At 41.0% G+C, this 12,569-nt stretch overlaps 1 protein-coding gene across 18 annotated transcripts in view; it reads right to left on the reverse strand.

The window, feature by feature from the left end:
• The window catches only part of PXK (PX domain containing serine/threonine kinase like), a 79,098-nt gene that overhangs the window by 45,052 nt on the left and 21,477 nt on the right, over positions 1-12,569 (reverse strand). For all 18 annotated transcript variants that reach the window (XM_072720592.1, XM_072720607.1, XM_072720603.1 and 15 more), the window contains exons 2-3: positions 6,388-6,438; positions 4,492-4,539 (exon numbers count right to left, since the gene is read on the reverse strand). In XM_072720592.1, the coding sequence (XP_072576693.1) occupies positions 4,492-4,539; positions 6,388-6,438 (99 nt within the window). The remainder of the gene's footprint in view (positions 1-4,491; positions 4,540-6,387; positions 6,439-12,569) is intronic.

A 12,569-nucleotide genomic window follows, 5' to 3' on the forward strand; every position in this document is an offset into this window, starting at 1 on the left:
ATGTGCTTGCGCGCGCACGCTCTCTCTCTCTCTCAAATAAATAAATTAATTAATTAAATCTTTTTTAAAAAAGTGTCCAAAAAAAAAAAAAAGTGTCCAACTCTTGGAGCTCAGGTTGTGATCTTAAGGTTGAGATTGAGCTCCGCATCTGGCTCTGTGCTCAGTGCAGTCTGCTTGAGATTCTCTTTCCCTCCCCCTCTGTCCCTCCCCCTAATGCTCTGTCTCTCTAAAATAAATAAAATAAAAAATAAGAACTATATACATGTATATATAAAATATATACATATATACATACATATATATGTATATATACACACACACACACATTTAATTATATATATATAATTGCCATGAACCAGTATCAGCCCATTTGCCTGCACTACCCAACAGGAGACCCAGCTGAATCCCACATGACTCAGAATGGAGAGTTGTACAGGGCATCATCAGATTCAAACCCCAAGAGAACTATTTTTCATTCATGGTAGGGATATGAAAATGGGTATTCATTCTGAACTTTGTGGCCTCCAAGCTTCCATCAATCTATTTGTTCAAGCTTCATTTCACTTTAGGAAAATACATTGATCTACCCAGACATCCCATCAGCTCTTCCAAATCATCAGGTGAAACCAAGTGTTCTTTGCCAACAGCTGCAATTAGAGTGCCCCTGCTATGCCAGTCTGCTAGACAGATTAGAGGTTTTTTCCTGATCTGCCTTAAGATCTCACAATAAATATTTCCACAAGTATTAGAAGTATATAATGTGTGTGTTATTTTAAAATCTTGCCTTTTAAAAAAAGATTAGCATTCAAGAGACGCTTTCTCTTTCAGCTTTCTCTCAAAAATTCTAAAATGTTTGACAATTATAGAATATAAAATTTAGAAGTCCAATGACTCATTAGAAGGGAGGGAAGAGAATACTACCCCAGAGAGCAATCAAGTCACTATGCCAATGATTTCCAAACACCTCCACATTGATGGCTTCAAGCCATGACACCTCACCATCCCATTTTCAATAGCTTTCCTTTTTAATGTGCCCTATGGATTCCCTTCTTGAGTTCCCTGTATATGAGGAAAGAGAAAGCCAGTGGAGAAGTCCCCAAAGACCCATCCATAACACCTGCAGAGTAACAAAGCGAAGGGGAAATGATTGCTAAAGTGAGGTCTAGAGCCCACAATCTGACCCATGCTAGTAGAAGCCTCCAAATTACATAACAAACTATACTGCAGCTTCAAGAAAACTAGCTTCTGTTTGGAGGAGGAATCTTCAAACTCTGAATCTGTTAATCTCTCATTTCATTATCAGATCTCAGTGGTCTGCAAATTGCCTTCAACTATATTTCAGTAAGTATTCTAGGGAGTTCTGAGCTCTCAACAGACCCTTTATTTGTCCCAATACCCCTCAGTGTACAGTAGAGTCTCTCCTATGTCAACAGTGGGCAATAAAATCCAAATCACAAAGCATCCAATGCTATAACAGAACTGAGAAGTCATCTGGTTCAATCCCTTGTTTGATGGGGAAAGTGAGGATGGAGAGGGAAAATAAATGACCCAAGGTCTCCCTGCTGTAAGGGCCAGAGTCTGGGATCCTTCCCAACCTGAGCATTCCCAGCCCAGTTCCCATCATTTTAGCTCCTGCTCTTCTGCTGTTTGTGGTCTCCCTACATGGTTACTTATTTGATGTTGCCTTTAAAATAAAGTAGGGATTCAGGACACCTGGGTGGCTCAGTCGGTTGGGCAGCTGCCTCTTGGTTTCAGCTCAGGTCACGATCTCAGGGTCATGGGATCAAGCCCTGTATCAGGCTCCCAGATCAGCAGGTAGTCTGCTTCTCCCCCCCTCTCCACCCCTACTCTTCCCTGCTCACATGCTCACACACTCTCTCTCTTTCTCTCTCATAAATCAATCAATCAATCAATCAATCAATCAATCTTGGCAAATTGAATTAAATAAAAAATAAAGCTTTAAAATAAGGTAGTGATTCTTCTTTACTGTTACCACAAAATATGCTCACTATAGTACCTTGGGAAAATGCACCATTTTTTCCTATTTCTTTGTTTATATAGCTTACATGTGCTTGTTTATAGAGAACTTGGAAAGTACAAAACAGTATAAAGAACCAGAAAAAAAAAAACATAACCCATAATCCTGCCACCTGGAGATCACCATTGTTAACAGTTTGGCATATTTCCCTCCAATCTTTTTTTCTAAACAATTCATGTAATTATATTATATTGCATGTATAATTTTACATCCTGTTTTTTTCACTTTGTCATCTTTCCTATTGGAGTCAGACAACTTCGCATATGTGTATTATATTTCTCTTTCTTCAGCATGAACTCATTTATCCATCAGAACGGTAATCAGACACTAAAAATCATGGTCACAGTTTTATTCTGTGGTTTTTAGAGCCTTTTTGGTCTGTTTTATGGAGGTTGTTTTGAAATTATTTTCTTGCCAAAAAGCTGTATGTACTTTCTTCTGTTTGTTTACTTGGATTTAGAAAAACCTCCCACTGAAATGATGTCTGGCCATATCCTGCCCAGCATATGCCAACATCAATACACATGGATATTTGCATTTGAAATAAAATGCACACTGAAAGTGCCTATTTTTAAAGGGAAAATTACACTGAAGCAAAAATAAAATCCTATTATATTAAAAAGGCTGTAAATGAATAGTCACAGAAATCCAAACTTTCATTCCCTAAGCAAGAACAAACAGCAGATAAAATCCTCTCCTCCACTCCCCCATTCCCCACCTGTTCTTGGGGGCTGGGCCTAGACATTTTCAATTTCAGAAATCTTCCTCCCATGAGTCTTATTCAGTCCTGGCTGAATGACACTGCATGAAGATTGCTGGGCAAAAGTTCACCTGTGCATCAAGGTGAAAACACATACTAGACTCAATGCTAACTCCCAAAGGCTCACACCGTTGTGGAAATGCTGCATGAGAATATCTGGAGAGATCTATGGAGAAAATCCACTGCTGGAGTAAACCACACATCGGTGCCTTATCTACAATGTCATCACAGACCCAGCTTCTAAGTGGAAAAAATATGCTGTAAAAATCCAAAAATGAAACCAATTAAATCTATCAATGAAGAGAGTTTGATCTCTGCCAGTATTTTACCTGGAAATTTAAATTTGTCATACTATAATTAACATTTAAAAAAACAGTATTTATCAAATGCATGATTATCTGTCAATTACATAAAGGTCTGCAGACACTCAGGCCAATTCTATTAGAGAGAAAGTGAGGCATTCATGTTTTTAGCAGGATTGTAAAGAATGTTAAAGTTTGGACTCTACCTATGCTATTTTCCAAAGTCTGATCAATAACCATGGCCTTTTGAAGGAAAGAAGCATTTTGCTTCCTCCCAGTCAGCAGTCCTTCTGACTTCTGTGGACAGGATCAGAGGTCACTCAGAGTAAGTAAGAAGTGACAGCTAGGGCAGCCCGGGTGGCTCAGCGGTTTATCACTGCCTTCAGCCCAGGGCCTGATCCTGGAGTCCCGGGATCAAGTCCCACATCAGGCTCCCTGCATGGAGCCTGCTTCTCCCTCTGCCTGTGTCTCTGCCTCTCTCTCTCACTGTGTCTCTCATGAATAAATAAATAAAATCTTTAAAAAGAAGAAGAAGAAGAAGAAGAAGAAGAAGAAGAAGAAGAAGAAGAAGAAGAAGAAGAAGAAGAAGAGATAGCTAGCTCACCAATGAAGAGGGAGCAGTGCTTCACCTCCTGGCTGAACTGGTCATAAGCCAAGTGCTCTGGCTCAGGTTTTATGTTACCAATCAAATCTGAGATATGCTCACTCTCTCTGTGTCTGTCATGCATAAATAAATAAAATCTTTAAAAAAAAATCTGAGATATGACCCAAGCCCGGTGGTCTGCAGTTACCCATGGCACTTGAAGACTGACATGTGGAATGGAGTTGTGAGTGCTATTGCCAATACTTACTGTGGTGCTAAAGCCCCTCTAGGACCCTTCACTCATTACCACCACAGCTGTTTCCAGAAAAAAACTCTACAGCTCATTCCTCTTTCCTTTATGGCCACCAAGTTAGGAACATTTAAATCAAAGGGATTTAGATGTATTTAAGAGAAAAAAGGTTACACTGAAAAAGGCTGTCTCTAGTTACTGCTGAGTACTGATCTGCAATGCTGCATATGAGAGTCTGAGATAGTCCCAGCTCTAAGTGAATGACTCCAACAATCCAGCTAGTCATTCCTCTGTGCAAGGAGATGATACACAGCATCCCATACCCATGGTAAAGATGCAGTCTCGCACAAAGGTACTCACTTGCAAGGTGACTATTATAAATTACGTGTTTGTTCTCAAAAGTTTACTCTTAGAGCCATGCATTATCTATTTAAAGTATAAGTCCATCTCCTCCACCAGGGAAATTTGCTAATATTTTGTCTTGATACTGCCATTTCCAACCCGTTTCTGAGACACCCAAGCAATGACTGTGTGTCATTGGTATTTTCAAATATTTACCTGCAAGCTGTTGTTCAACAAATCAAAGTCACTGTATCTCCTAACAACCTGTAAGACAAGAGAGTGGTGTTTTCATTCGGCAATGACCATCTCTTTTCATTTCCTTATTTAATACTTCTTGGCATTCTAGGGCTGAAGGTCTTGTACTAAGGGTAGTGGGGTTTATACCTGGTGCTTAACTTGCTTAACTGGACAGACCCAGAAAACAAACCTAGCAGTGCCCAGAGTTTGCTGGGCCATGGGAAACTGGTTAATGCCAGCCAAACACATAAGATGCCAACAGGTAAGAGAGAAAGATGATATATTTGTTTTAAGGGTGAACAGCCCTTTAAATACCTTTCTCATTAACCAGGCACCTGGAAAGATGAATTAATGATTTACCTCCAAAAAGTTTTACTGAACATGAAATCAAAGTAAAAGGAAGTGGACAGCTGTGAAGCCATTTGATCCTTGCCCTGGATAAAACTTTTCCCAGTTGAGAGCCCACCATTCAAGAGACAGGACTGTAACTGCAGGCAGAGAGGCCATACTTCTCCTGGATTCCCCGTGTTTTCCCTCTTGGCAGACAGTCCACTTTCCATTGTCTATACATTCTTTCTCAGTTATGTTGATGCCACTGATTAGGCCAGAGTCAAATTCCACTAGCTCTTCAGGCTCTGGGCAAGGAAATTATTTTGCTTTTGAATGGTTTGACGACTTCAACCTTTATTGATGAATCTCAAATGTTAGTGAATAGAATTGCCCACCAATCATCTCAGACTCTGCCCTCAGAGAATCTCCTACCAGTAGGTCCACGGTGGGGCCTAAGAGTCTACATTTTTGTTAAATATCCCGGGGATCCTAATGCATTATATCTGGAAGACTACACCAAGGATTGATTTTTCTGGTAGGACAATGGCTGTTGCCCTGCTTGCCAACTACACATCAAAGAATTAAATAAGTCCATCCCTCATAAGTGCAAAGGAGAAAAGGCAGCACAGCGGTTAATCATAGAGAATATACAAACTCCAACTCTGGTCTGTCACTGACTGGAGTGTGACCATGGCCTACTTACTTTCCCCCTGAATGTAAAATGAGGAGGTATAATCATGTAGAATGGTTTTTAAATGTGCCTGAACCAGTGCCTAACAACAAATGCTCACTAGATATTAAATAGTGTAACTATTCAAACAAAAAGCTGCTTGAAATTTCAGGCAAAGACCAAGGGAAGGTGATTATAATTACAGAGGCAAGAAAGAAATGGCCCCTGTAGAGAAGTCAGCTACCCTCTGCAAGTCAACTAACATAGTTAGGACCTCTGGATCTGAGTAGGAAGTTTTTTCTCTCTGAGGCCCCCTCTAAGCCTATAAGGTGACCCTCACCTACAGTCAGGGGGGAAACTAGCACTACTAGCATTTGCCCATGAGTGGACTGAGGAGTCCATGAAATGCAGAGCATCCAAGCTATACGATGTCCAGGGTACCATCTCGCCTTTCTACCTGATGGACTTAACTCTAACCACCCCCAACTACACCATGGCTGCAGGGGAGGAGGTATGAATTACTAAGAACAAAACAAGTAATCTGCCTACTATCTATCTATCCTAGTCTGGGTCAAACTAGAGAATACATTCCTCAATACTCTCTGTGGCAACATCATACACAAATTAAACCAGATAAATGGGAGCAGAAAAACCTCTGGTAATAGACATTGTAAAGCTGAAGGTTTGTTTGTTTGTTTATTTATTTATTTATTTATTTATTTATTTATTTATTTATGTAAGCTGAAAGTTTATACCTAAAAGTAAAAGGATTCATATTTATGCATGTTTTGGTTTTTCCACATTTTTGGATGCCCCAAGTCAGGCTTTTGTTTAAATGCTTAAACATTTTTCTAGTGACAAAAAAAAAAGCTTACCTGCCAGCTGTTTTCTACAGAAATTCCTCTTTGCACCCGAATTATATACTCCTAAAAAAGAGGAAAGAGAGAGCCTCGGTTATAAGACACCCACATCGGGGGCACCTGGGTGGTTCAGTGGTTGAGCGTCTGCCTTTGGCTTGGGTCATGATCTCGGGGTCCTGGGATCAAGTTCTGCGTCAGGCTCCCCAGAGGGAGCCTACTTCTCCCTCTGCCTGTGTCTCTGCCCCTCTCTGTGTGTGTCTCTCGTGAACACAGGGACTCCAGGATCACACCCTGAGCCGAAGGCAGATGCCCAACCACTGAACCACCCAGGCGTCTCATGAATAAATAAAATCTTTAAAAAAAAAAAAAAAAAGACACCCAAATCAGAGAATCAAAACTAAGTGAAAATATCAGATAAAGTAGACTTCAGAGCAAAGAAAATTACTAAAGATAGAAAGATTGTGTATCAAGTGCTGGTAGAGTGCATCAGTACTCTACCAGCAAGACATAGCAATCTTAAATGTGTATGTACCAAACACCAGAGCTATAAAATATGGGAAGCAAAAACTGATGGAACTGAACGAAGAAACTGGGGAACCCATGATTACAGCTGGAAGCTTCCACTCTCTCAGAGATTGATAGAACAATTAGAAAACCAGGAAGGACACAGAAGAACCCAACAATACTACAACAATGCATCAGCCAACAGATTTAATGAGCATTTTTGGACACTTTATCCATCAGCCAACAGACTAATGAGCATTTTTGGACACTTCATCCAAAACCATAAAAATACACATTCTTTTCAAGAGGGTATGAAGATGGCAATAAGCATAAGAAAAGATGCTCAATATTACTGGTCATCAAGCAAATGCACAGGAAGACCACAAAGAGATATTATCACACACCTACCACAATGACTAAAACAAACAAACAAAAAAACAAATGCTAGCTAGCATACAGAGAAACTGGATCACACATACACTGCCAGTGGGAATGTAAAATGGTACAGTGACTCTGGAACATAGTTCAGCAGTTTCTTAAAAGATTAACCCTGCAACTATCTTAACAACCCAGCAATTGTAATCCTGGGCATTTATCCCAGACAACTGAGCATTGATGTTCATACAAAACTTGTACAGGAATGTTCACAGCAGGTTTATTAATAACAGTCCAAAATTAGAAACAAGTCAGACGTTCTTTAACAGGAGAATGGTTAAAATTTGCTACATCCGTATCATGAAACAACATTCAGAAACAAAAAGGAATAAATTATCAGTTCACACAACAATTTCGATGTATCTCCAGAGTTATGCTGAGTGAAAAAGCCAATCCCAAAAGATTGTAAACTATATGACTCCATTTATAGAACATTCATTAAATGATAAAATTATAGATATGGAGAAAAATTAGTGGTTGCTAAGAGTTAAGGCTGGAGTAGTAGGGTGTATGAGCTAGGGAAGCAGGCAGCTGTGGCTATAGAAAGGCAAAGTGAAGTGCTATGCTTTGAATGTTTGTGCCCCCTCCAGAATTCATATCGAATACTAACCCCCGAAGATGACGATATTAGGAGGTAGGACCTGCAGGAAGTTCTTAGGTCATGGGAGTGAAACCCTCATGAATAGCATTAGTGCCATATAAAGGAAGCTCCAGAAGGATCCCTTGCTCCTTCCACCATGAGTAAATTTTGAGAAGGTATCAGCTATGAACCAGGAGAAGGACCCTCACCAGAAGGCAACCATGATGGCACTCTGATCTTGGACTTTCAGCATCCAGACCGAAAAATAAATTTCTGTAGTGCTTGAGCCATCCAGTTTATGGTATTTTGTTATAGCAGCCTAAACAGCTAAGACATGAGGGATGCTGGGATTGATGGGAAGGTTCTGTATCTTGACTGTTTCAATATATTAATGTACTGGTTGTGATACTATACTATACTTTTACAAAATAGTACTGTTCAAGTAAATTGGGTAATGGATAAATGGGATCTCTCTGCATTATTTCTTACAACTGCATGTAAATCTACAATTGCCTAAAATAAAAAGTTTAACCTTAGGCATTCAAACCAAGGTGTGGTACCAATCAAAGGACTAAGATCCATGATTTTTGGAGTTCAGAGTTTGCATATTATATGCATCATCAGCTAGAGAAGGTCATGATTAAAAAAACAAGTGAAAAAGTAGAGGAGGGGGGCACCTGTGTGGCTCAGTGGGTTGAGCGGCTGCCTTTGGCTCAGGGTGTGATCCCATGGTCCCAGGATTAAGTCTCACATCTGGCTCCCCACAGGGAGCCTGCTTCTCCCTCTGCTTCTGTCCTCTGCCTCTCTGTGTCTCTCATGAATAAATAAATAAAATCTTAAAAAAAAAGAAAAGAAAGAAAGGTACAGTCTGATTCTATTCCTTCCTTCTGTAGACACACAATTTAGATTTTTAAAAAACTTATCTACTGGGGTGTCTGGGTGGCTCAGTCAGTTGAGTGTCTGCCTTCGGCTCAGGTCATGATCCCAGAATCCTGGGATCAAGCCCCAAATCAGGGAGCCCGCTTCTCCTTCTCCCTCTAACCCTCCCTCTGTTTGTGCTCTCCGGTTCTCTGTCAAACAAATAAATAAAATATTTTTTAAAATAAAAAAATAAAATTAAAAAAATAAAAACTTGTCTATAAGTATGTGACTCTTGATCTCAGTGTCGTGAGTTTGAGACTCACACTGAGGATAGAGTTTACCTAATAAAATAAAATTCAGAACTTCCTGAACATATATTTGTGCCAGAATAGGTTACTATTCTACACTACTCAGTCAAGTGGCAATCATCTTCTCATTGTACCCCTTTATATATGCTCTTTGTCCTTTATTCCTCTCCTCTCCCCACAACTGACAGTAACAATTATGTGTTTTAGAGTTGTCTAGCCTTTAGAGTTGTCTCTACTTCAGGATTCTAGCACTTTCAGGCTAAGAGTCTTGCTAAGGCATTCCTGAAGCCACTTCATGGATACCCTATACATTTGGCTATTATTGTGATTATGATTACTATATTGCCTTCAAAAAAAAAACTTGTCTATAAAATGGCACACAATAACAACTTGGCAGAAGAGAAGCAGTAGCTACAAGATAATGCCTGGGTCATGACATAAGAGTGTGATAGCCAAGATGACATCCTCATTAATGTTTGTGCCAAAACATTCTTTAAATTTAGGTCAGTGAGATGAATGGATAAAGATGTGGTGTATGTGTATACACACACACACACACACACACACACACAAATGGAACACTACTCAGCCATCAAAAAATTAAATCTTGACATTTGCAATGACGTGGATGGAACTGGAGAGCATTATGCTAAATGAAATAAGTCAATCAGAGAAAGATAGTTGTACGATCTCATGGGAAGAGAGGAAAAAAATAAAACAAAATAAAATCAGGGAGGAAGACAAACCATAAGAGACTCTTAATCATAGGAAACAAACTGAGGGTCACTGGACAGGGAGGGGTGGGGGGTTGGGGTAACTGGGTAATAGATGGGCATTAAGGAGGGCATGTGATGTAATCAGCACTGGTATTATATAAGGCTGATGAAACACTGACCTCTACTTCAGATACCAATAATATATGTTAATTAATTGTATTTTTTAAATATAAAGCATTAAATTAAAGATAATAATATACCCAACAATAAAAAATAATTTAGGACAGCGATCTCCAAAGAGGTTGATTCTGACCCAAATGACATTTAACAATGTCTGGGGACATCTTTGGTTGTCACAGGGGCTGGGGGAGTGCTACTGGCATCCCAAGGTGTGTACAGGTGAGTAGATAGAGCTCAAGGATGCTGCTAAACACCTACAATGCAGAGGACAGCCCACACCCACCCCCCAACAAAGGACTATCTGGCATTGAATGTCATTAGTGCCAAGGTTGAGAACCCAGGTTCAGGGGCATCAATAAACCAGCCATCCCAGTCTTTGGAGGCTTGGGATACAGGGTAGTGCTAGAGGTTACTTCTGTCATCATCTGCCATTGGCTGTGGCCCACTGGTACCTCATATACAACACTATGACACACCTATACTTTGCTTAGTTATTGGCAGCCTAAAAGTACCACCCATTATATAAAAACACATTAAGACCCAGTAAGGCTTCACTGTAGTCCCCAGGTACTATCTGCCATGTGGTAACAGGTACAGAAAGACAGTGGGGAACATAAGGTGATTTTGCTTGAAAATATTTTTTTTAAGTAAACTCTACCCCCAACGTGGGGCAAGAACTCACAATCCCAAGATCAAGAGTTGCTCTACCAACTGACCCAGCCAGGTGCCCCTGTTCAGAAATATTTTTATTCCACTTCAATAAGACAAGTTGGTCCCTAACTATAAAACATTTGAATTTTTTTAGTTTGCTTGACACCACCATCCACTTGACCAAAAGGAAATACTTTCACCTCACATCCCCAATTTGTAAACTAAACACAGCACAGCTGTCCTCTGCTTGCAACCAGGTGGTAGCTCTTATTAAAGCAGAGAGGACAGTGCCCTGGGGAATAAGAGAAACCTAGCATCTGAAGTCAGGTCTCCTCCTCCCAAGCTGGAGTCAGCAGCCCCAGAATCCTCCAGTGAATCATTCCCATCTTTACCACCATCTCTGATGTGGAACGGAAACTGCAGTGTGTATAAAAGACAATAAACCACCAAGGCCAATCAGGCAACGAAGGGAAAGCTAACTCTGTAGTGCAGCCCTGAGTCAAGTAGATATACGCCTGCCACCAAACCCTGCCATCTGCTGCCACATCCCCAAAGGGCCCCTTCTTCTTGCTCCTCCTCACAACATCACACCATTTATCTTGGTAGGGCAGGGTGGCCATCCCATCAAACCCTAGCACGTGGGTATTTCAACTAGTCTGTGTGGTCTGCTGAAGAAGTTCTTCAAACTGGAAAGGCACCAGGACCATGTAATTTCTGACTAAGTGAGGTTAGAGAAGAGAGATATAAGTGAGCAGTGAGCACCGATCTTGTGTCAGGAGCTTTGCTAAGCCCAACACTTCTCATTCAATTCTCACAGCTGCCTAGAGGGTAGAGCTCAGCTCCCCTCGGCTCGGCTCCGGCAAAGTTGCGTGAGCTGTCCAAGGTCACACAAGTGGGAAGTGCAACCCAAGTACCTGATTCCCAAGACCTTCCAACCAGACACGCATGGCTGGTGACCAGGGGAGCCCCGAGCTCTTTCTGCAGCCCTGAAAGATGGGGATCCTCACTAGCTGGTGGAACTCAGGTGGTTCATCTCTAATGATGCTGATCTACTGACTTCAATCCTGAGGGGGAAGTCGGGGTTGGGGCTGTCATTTCCACAACTGTTGATTAATGCTTCCAACACAGGCCACTTTCCAAGTAAGCATCCTCACTTTTGTTACTGGAGTTTTTGGAAAGATATATACTTAAGATTTCCCTGCGCAATAGCTGATATTCAAAGATGCCGTGGTTTGGTGAAATTTTAGGAAAAACTGAGGAGGAAAACTTATTTTGAACCTGTCTGGCCCCAAATTACCTTAAGGAGGCTACAAACACTGATCACTTTGGAAAAAAAGGTGTTCAAGGAGCTAAAGCCAAAACTTCAGCAAACCTTCAAACCAGAATAACCTGCATAATTCTTCTCCCTCCCCTTTTGGCACAGATATCAGATTTACTCAGATACTCAAAGTACAGAGAGATGCAGACAGCTGTTTGGAGATATTTTACCTTGTCAGTGTTCCCACATCACTATCTCCAAAGCAGAGGGTCTCAACCCTGCTGCATTCTATAATCACCTAGAGAAGTTAAAAAACCAAACAAACAAACAAAAAACTAGATACCAGTGGTTCCAACCTCCTTCCCAGAGATTCTGATTTAACTTGTCTGGGCTGAAGCATAGGCATTAGTAGGTCCTAAAAGTTCCCCAGGTGACTGTAATGTGCAGCCAGGCGCGAGAGCCATCTTAAAAACTTCTTGAAAAGGAAGCAGCTTTACACTGTAAAAATAAAAACCCTCTCAAGAGAGGAAGGAAACAAATGAACCACGCACCCACCAACCTTACAGCCTCCTCTATCCCCGTCCTCATCCCTCCCTGCCTCTTCAAGGGTAGAGTATGTACCTAAACTGAGCCCTGTAGGGGTCCCACCTACTCAGGGCCCTGGAGTGGTGGCTTCCACAGGTACCACTCATATCATCTGCTGA

The sequence above is a fragment of the Vulpes vulpes genome, chromosome 9 (genome assembly GCF_048418805.1).
Source record: "Vulpes vulpes isolate BD-2025 chromosome 9, VulVul3, whole genome shotgun sequence".
NCBI classification, from domain to species: Eukaryota; Metazoa; Chordata; class Mammalia; order Carnivora; family Canidae; genus Vulpes; species Vulpes vulpes.